Source organism: Arachis duranensis, chromosome 4, assembly GCF_000817695.3.
Source record: "Arachis duranensis cultivar V14167 chromosome 4, aradu.V14167.gnm2.J7QH, whole genome shotgun sequence".
Taxonomy (NCBI): domain Eukaryota; kingdom Viridiplantae; phylum Streptophyta; class Magnoliopsida; order Fabales; family Fabaceae; genus Arachis; species Arachis duranensis.
In genome coordinates, this window is record NC_029775.3 from 17,219,714 (window position 1) to 17,227,863 (window position 8,150).

General features: G+C 37.2%; 1 protein-coding gene across 1 annotated transcript; it reads right to left on the reverse strand.

Moving 5' to 3' along the window:
• Nucleotides 1–814: 814 nt before the first annotated feature.
• Nucleotides 815–7,756, reverse strand: LOC107483600 (ABC transporter C family member 14). The gene is made up of 11 exons (XM_016104219.3): nt 5,429–7,756; nt 4,914–5,234; nt 4,584–4,670; nt 3,849–4,457; nt 3,579–3,743; nt 3,049–3,343; nt 2,646–2,860; nt 2,200–2,505; nt 1,964–2,027; nt 1,611–1,850; nt 815–1,202 (listed from the first exon to the last, which is right to left on the reverse strand). Exons 1-11 carry the CDS (start codon nt 7,523–7,525, stop codon nt 1,102–1,104), a joined length of 4,500 nt encoding a protein of 1,499 aa, XP_015959705.1. The 5' UTR covers nt 7,526–7,756; the 3' UTR covers nt 815–1,101.
• Between the last annotated feature and the right edge of the window lie 394 nt (nt 7,757–8,150).

The window sequence follows — 8,150 nt, forward strand, 5'->3', positions numbered from 1 at the left end:
AATCTAATTTATTTTTATTTTTTATTAAAAATTTTGAGAAGAAATATATAATAATAAAAAATATAATTATGAAAAATTAACAAGAATAATGAAAGAAAAAATGAAAAATAAGTTATGTCTCTTGTTAGTATCTTTGTATCTTTCTTATCCGGATGAACACAAAATATACCAATCCAGTGTTTCTGAGTACATGTCTCATCTGTCAAACACGATTTTGCATATCTGTGTTCCTGTCTCAGTGTCCCGTCCTTGTAAACAACTTATATACTCTTTATTCTTCATATGTCATAGCCATAAACTTCCGCTATTCAATAGAGTAAATAGTCAAATTCGTTCCTAAAATATCACTTGTTTTTTAAATTGGTCTCTGAAAATTTTTTTAATCAAATTCGTCCTTGAAAGATTTTACGTTAATCACGTTGGTCCTTCTGTCACTTCCTTTGTTGATAGCGTCAACATTTGTTGATATTACATATTAAGTGATATTACAACACACACCTAAGAGTCTTAATTAGCTGCTAACATTATAAGTTTATAAAATTGGATCAAATCAAAACCTAAATGAAGGGGACCTTAAGACATTGAAATTTTTCAATTTGGGATTTATTCGATTTAATTTCATAAATTTATTATATTAGCCACCAATTTGAACTGCGGGGTGTGTGTTGTGGTGTCACCTAATGTGTCATATTGACAAACTCTAATGCCATTAGCAATGGAAGTGATAGAAAGACTAACATAACTAATTGAAAATCTTTAAAAGATGAATTTGATTAAAAAAAATTTTGATAATCAATTTAGATAACGACTGATCTTTAGGGACTAAGTTTATCATTTACTCTCAAGTAACTCAATAATAGAAAAGTTTATGTTACAAAAATTATTCTTGTTGCAACTACAAAAACATAAGTGACATAAAAACCTCCAAAAGAATATCTGATCTACCACTTAATGAATTTGTGCTGCAGATTGATGTCTTTGAAGTTGGTGCAGCTTGGTGGCAGTTTTATTGCCCGAATGATGTTCGACGTTTGTTCAGAGTTAGAATCAAAAGCTGTAGCAGCAAAGGTTCAAGCAGCTGCTGCAGATAGCTATAGACTATTATACTTCTGAAGCTCTATTGGAATATTCCTTTACCAATGCTCCAAAAAGTGTTGGCCTTTCTAGCAAACGTGATGGTTTGTCAAATTCCTTTGCATAACCTGTCAAAAATAAGTTTTGAATTTGATTACCTTGTATAAGGCTTAAGTATTTATAAGAACGAGCAAAAATTGTATTCTACACTCTACAGCATCTTGTTGCTAGTTTTTTCTATGTATACAAAAATATTGTTGAAAACAACACACTATGACTTGTTTGGTTTCTAGAAAATGCTACCTTATGATTTTCATGTTGTTTCTTGTTTTCTGTATTTAAAGAAGGAATCAGATTTAGACCCATATTTTCTTTTGACATTCTTCTTCAAAAAAAATCCAGAAAACAAGGTAAAAGGTTTCCAAATAAGCTGGAAACAGAAAATGAAATCAGGAAACAATGCATGCTCTTATGTCTGCTTTTGTTGTTTAGTTACTTATGCACAAAGCATAAAAGATATAAGTCCTTACTCATACCTGCATCTATGACTAAAACCCGGTCACAATCCATGACTGTTGGTATTCTGTGAGCAATACTGATAATTGTTCGATCCGCGAAGTCCTCACGGATGATCTTCTGTATCACAGCATCAGTTTGTGAATCAACAGATGCCGTTGCCTCATCCATGAATAGTATCCTGCTGTGTTTGAGCATGATCCTGCCCAAGCAAAGTAACTGCTTTTGCCCCACACTCCAATTGTCTCCTCCATCAACCACTATGAAATAGTGAAGAAAAAGTGAAATAAGCTCAAAATTGGTAAAACTACAATAGTTTTCAGTCACAATGAATTAAACTGTTGAAAGGGATTCTGGAGAGAGGAGTTCATACCTGAAGCCTCAAGTTTTTCAGGCTTTGCAGTCACTGCATCTTTCAATTGGCAGCGCTCGAGACTCTACAGCAACAAGTTATTAGTTGGATTAAATGATCCTGTGTCTCAAAAGCCTTAAGAACATAGTCATCTAATTAGATGATAGTGTAAACTGCATAGTAATTAAACTCATTCCTATAGTTTTCTCTTTTATGATGCACATTGCCATATATTGGATATTAACTCAAAAATTTACCTTCCAAATTTCTTCATCTGAATACAATCCAAGGGGATCAATGTTGCTTCTTACAGTTCCTTGAAAGAGAATTGGCTCTTGGGGAATGATTCCGAATCTAGACCTCAGATCATGAAGCCCCACATTGCAAATGTTGATTCCATCAATGATTATTTTTCCAGCTGAAGGCTCAATCAGCCTAAATAGCACCTGGATGAGGGTTGATTTCCCACTCCCTGTACGGCCAACAACACCAATCTTCTCTCCTCCTTGAATAGTGAGTGATACTCCCTTGAGAACTAGAGGAGTATTTGACCTATACCTAACCTGTTTAAACAATTCAATAATAAGGAAGATTACATGCACATTAAACAATCATGCTGCTTAGTATCCTCAACTTTGATTGGTTAGATTCTGATGTTACATAAGCAAACAATATGTACTTATTTTTTTGTGACTATAATTACCTGCAAGTTATCTAACTCAATGTTGCCATGACTAGGCCAATCCTGAGGAGGAGTCCTCTCAGGGATTGTCCATGGAGCTTCTGATGGAAGGTTGGTAAACTGCTTTATCCTCTCAACTGAAACCATTTTATTCTCAACAGAACAAGTCATGCTTATGGTGAATGATAAGAGACTACTGAGGGCCAAGCCATAGGATAGAGATAAACCAACATATTCTGCAACAGCAAGATAACATCATCAGTTTTGAAACAATTCTTGATCACTACTCTGAAGGTAACTTTTTATCCAAATATATGCATAAGATCTCATAAATCTAGAAAAGCCATTGTTCATTTCCTGTATTTGTCTGGAATAGGGACCAATTATGATGCTTAGCAAAAAAGTTTCATGAAAAGTAGTGTACCTGGCCTAATAATAGCACTTGGCAGAAAGATCATGAAAACAGTGGCAATGCAAAGGAAAACCACTCCTGTAAAGTCCAAGCGAAAACCGAGCCATTCGTTTGCTCCATTGTTGTGGAAATCCATTCTGAGACTTGCATTTACCCTGTCAAGATTTTCCTGACAGAATGCTCCCTGCTTCCTGAAACCCCGGATCGTCATAACACCGGAAATGGTCTCTGAGAAGTGATGGATAACCGGAGCTTTCGTGATAGAATCAAGGCGAGTCAGTTCCCGAGAAGATGCAATGTAATATTTCTGCATACCAGTACAAAAAGACAGTTAAAAAGGCACCACATATATTTCCTTTTTACTTGTAATTTCAAATGCCATAGGCCTGTGCTCCAAGTGTGCATAAAGATTCCATATTAATGGTTGAATCAATTAATATTCTTGAATCCAATGTTATTTGGAACAATGCAGAGGTTATGGATCATAATATTGTAGAGGTTACAATTTAAGCATGAGTAGGCACATAGCATCATATACATACCCGGTACCAATTATTCAGCCAAAACAATGGAATTAAGAGGAAGACAGTCTCCCAAGCATTTTGGCATGTGACAATGATGATGCTGATTAATGAGAAGTATGACACCATCACAAAGCTTACTAACAATGGAATTGATATATCAACCCAAAGTAGATCAGTAGATACCTAAATAATTCAACAGAAGCAGAAGGTAAACAAAAAATGTTAGTCCAAATATTATTATTTTTAAAACTTATTTCAAAATCGAAACAAACGCATAGTAAGACTTACACGACTTAAGATTCTGCCAGAAGGAGTGGTGTCAAAGAATGACATTGGTGCATGCAGAATGCTATCAAGCATACCAATGAAGAAGCTTTGAGATGTCTTTAGACCCCAATATGTAAATAAGAATGACCTGATCATCACTACTATGCATGAAACTGCTGCTATGGCAGCATACACAATAATGAAAATGAAAGAAGGAACAGTATAAGCTTCTGAAGTTGCAAATGCTAGCCAGTAGTCACCAGCCAAGAAGGCTATGATCCATGCTAAAGACATTGCCAGCATGAGTGCTACTCCCCACCATCCAAATGCTTCAGTGAAATAATGTTTGTATACTCGGAGATTGACTTGGCCAGTTTCCCTCTCCTCCTCTTCAATGAGCTTTGATGAACCCTTATCAGACTTAGATTGCTCTTGAGATTGCTTTTCGCCTGCGCTTTCCTTTTCCTTCGAAGGAATGCGAGCCAACTTTGGAGACTGGCTAGACCCATCACCAGTTTCTGTAATCTCCATAGCACTTTCATGAGCAGCCACAAGTGCACCAAAATCCAGGCCAGCTTTGAGAAGTTCATCATACTTTCCACTTTGCACAATTCTCCCGTCTCGCATCACCTTGATATTGGAATCAGACAAGAAAAATTCTTAGTTGAAAGGACTAATTCAGGTGTAATTGAATTGAGAAATTAACAGGAAAACACACACACAAGTCTACGAAAAATTTTGAGTACATATACTTACCATTATAGAGTCAACATTATGCAGGAAATCAACTTGGTGAGTTACTAGTAAAATGGTCTTATGTCTAAGAGCTCCCATAACACATTCCTGCAACAAATTAGAGAAAAAAGATAAGCACATTCATCATGGAAAACTACTTCATGGTTCTGAACTAGTTATATGTGATTTTTTCTGTATGTGTGTATATGTACATGCGCCTATGCTACTTGCTGTCACAGCTAAATTAGTGTGCCATAAACGCCAATCCAAACACACGCTAAATAAAATTTGTTCTCTCAAACACGATACAGTTATTTATTTATTTAGCATTTTGTGTAACTTAGTACATACCTTGAAAATGAATGATCCTGTTTGGGCATCAACAGCACTGAATATATCATCAAGGAGATAGATGTCACAATCTTGGTACACAGCTCTGGCCAGTTGCACTCGTTGCTTCTGGCCGCCGCTGAGGTTAATACCCCTTTCTCCTATCTCAGTCTGGTCTCCATGCTCCATCATTTCTAGATCCTTGTCCAGGCAGCACACTCTTATGGCTTCTTTGTATTTCTTCTGGTTCATTGGTAGTCCAAACAATATGTTTTCCTGGATGGTTGCATTCTGAATCCATGATGTTTGTGCTACATATGCAACTGTCCCACAAACTCTGACCTAAAATTTGGATGAGAAAATCGTATATCCATTAAGAACCAATAAAGATTATTCTAATTCTAGTACAGATGAATGCTTAAACCAATTTTTGGCCGCATAAATTAGTATAAATTTGAAATATCAAACTGTTTTCTAGAAATGAACAAGAAATGAAGAAACCAATAACTTTTGATTCCATAAAGAAATTATTATACCTTTCCTGAAATTTTGTACATTTCCCCCAACACAGAAGCCAACAATGAAGATTTTCCTGAGCCAACAGTTCCAACAACTGCAGCATGGTCCCCTCTCCTAATCTCCAGCTCTTCAACCTTCAGAGCCTCATTCCCTTCCTCATCATCCCAAGAGAATTTCGCATCTTTCATCTCCACGGCTATGTCGCTTTCGCATGTATCATCTCTTTGTACTGCATTCTCATCCCTTTCCTTACTCATCATGAACTCATCCAACCTCCCTAGAGAAACCATAGCCTGAGAAATCAACATAAGAGCCTGAGGGAAAGTCCTAACCGGCTCCTGCAGAATCTTGATCACTGAAGTTATGCTGAAAACAGTTCCAGCATTAAGAGGAATCCCAAGAAACGTGGCGGTTCCAAAGGTAAGAACCGTGACCAAGAGAGGAGCACTGGAGAGAATTGCCATGTTGACAGCAAAATAATACAAGAACTTGCCAATCCAACCGTGCTCAGCTTGGCGAAATTGGCGAATCTTGTTGCCGAAGTAATCCTCCCATGCTTGAAACTTGATGACACGCATGTTGTTGAGAAGCTCATTAATTGCCTTCATCCTCAAGTCACGGCTCATCATGATCCTGAACTGGAAACTGTTGCTTTTCTTCGTCCGAATCAGAGTGAAAACAAACACCACAGCAGTTCCAAGCAGGGCTGCAACTGCAGACAAGCCAACATAGGTATAAATTAAGGCCAACGCCGCTGCAACTTGCAATGGCATTAACCAAATAGGATGAAGCTGAAGCATCAAATCAGATAGCTGTTGAGCATCAACAGCCATATGATTCACAATCTGGCCAGTTCCGTGAGCCTGCCTTGCAGTGCTAGATAATCTTAGACCCTTCTTGTAAACTGAAGTAATGATGCTGGAACGAATAAGCATGCCGAGTTTCTGAGAGTGGAAGTTGAATTGATGAACACTGAGGACTTCAATTGATTTTGCCACAAGCAGGATTGAAATCAGGACAAGTCCTTCATAGGGAGAAGGATTAGCCTTTGATGTGAAATCTACAAAGCTCTGAATAAGCACTGGACCGATGTACATAACCGCGAGCCGAACAACTGCGAGGAAGCCGGTGAATGCTATGTGTTTCCAGAAGCATCTTAGCAGGGTGAATCCAACAGGGTGCTTGGAGTTTTCCTCTGGCTTTGGCCAATATTCTTGGAAAAGCTCTGACATCCTTTCGGCCCGAAACTCGAGAGGAAGCGTTGGAACATCTTGGAGTTTGAGTGGTGTTGTGTACCCTTTGTTGAGCAAAGGATTCATCCAAAGCCACACTGTTTTGGAGAACAAAGAAGCATTGCCATAAAGACTCGTAGTCCTGTCATTGGAAAGCCATGTTCTTGAACTTTCAATCACATCAGAAATTCTTATAGCATCAATCCCTGATGACCCTTTGATTGCTATTACGAAAAGGAACAAAGAAACTGCAAGATTGATGAAAGAAAACACATCATCCACTCTCAAATTAGCCTCCAAACTCGATTCCTCAACACTTACTAATCGAATAATGGCCGAAGTGGCAAAAAGGAAAGCAGCAACAAAGTTTGCAATCCAATAGAATCTTAGTGACAAAGGGTGCTTTCGAGCTTTGAACTTCTTCTCATGTACCATCAGAATCACTATCACTATGTTGGTTATTGCTTGCGCGAGGCGAAAGAGGGCCTCTATCTGTCTCCATGAGGCAAGATTGCTTTGAGTGAAGGCCAAGATGCTTAGAACAGTGTAAGTCAGAGCCAAGAGTGATGTCACCAAAAGGGGTAGTTTGAACCACAAGGTAACCTTGTAATCTGAATCTTTGTCCTGCAAAAGAGGCTTGGTGATTGTGGAGCCAGAGTTGGCATTAGAAATGAATCTAGAATAGATCTTTTGAGCTGCAAAGGCTAAGAGGGTGATCAAGAAGATGAGATCAATGGCAGAAAGAAGAAGTCTCTGAGGACATGGTGATAGGAATATGAACCTCAACCATTGAGCTACAAGTTGTGAAGTAGGAGAAGATGAATCCACTGATAGAGGTGAACAAGAAGGTGAAGTAAGCCAAGAAGAAGAACTAGAAGACATGTTCCAAATAAGGGGTTGGTATATTATGCTTCAATATGAAGAGTTACATATATAAATATAACTCAAGGTTGGTTATGAAGAGTTGGACATAACTTTTTAGTTTTTTCATACATCATGATGATGAAAAAGGATTGCTGTTATGATTGATGAACAAGTTAAGAGGTGTGGAACAAGGTTGGAGGAGTATGAAACTGTGTTTGTGTTTGTGGGGAAATGAATTGATTTTCAATGCGGCTTGCTTGAAGGGTGGGATCATTTAGTTGAATAAAATAAACTCCATGCGAGTCACGCATCTAGAAGTACAATATAGTGAAAATACTAATACTAATACTAATACTAATCATCATCATGTAGTTATATAAAAATACTTTATATGATTATTATGCAATTATATTAATCAATATTGTAATCAGGAGCTGGGCATATAATAATAAGCACCTTGTTGCAAATATATAATAGTGCATAGTATTGTATAGTATATGTGAGAATTGAGATAATAGAAATATTTTTATTGATGTAATAATAATTTATAATGATAATTATATAAAATAATTTTAAAATTTAGAATTATGATAAGAATTATACTCAGGGAAAAGATTTATATACGAAGGTCTGAAGCTACAAC

Coding starts and splice junctions, on each gene's coding strand:
- LOC107483600 (XM_016104219.3), bottom strand. CDS start 7,525: ATGTCTTCTAGTTCTTCTTCTTGGCTTACTTCACCTTCTTGTTCACCT. Junction 2,506..2,645: donor TTGAGTTAGATAACTTGCAG/GTAATTATAGTC, acceptor TTGTTTAAACAG/GTTAGGTATAGGTCAAATAC. Junction 1,203..1,610: donor GGTTTTAGTCATAGATGCAG/GTATGAGTAAGG, acceptor TATTTTTGACAG/GTTATGCAAAGGAATTTGAC.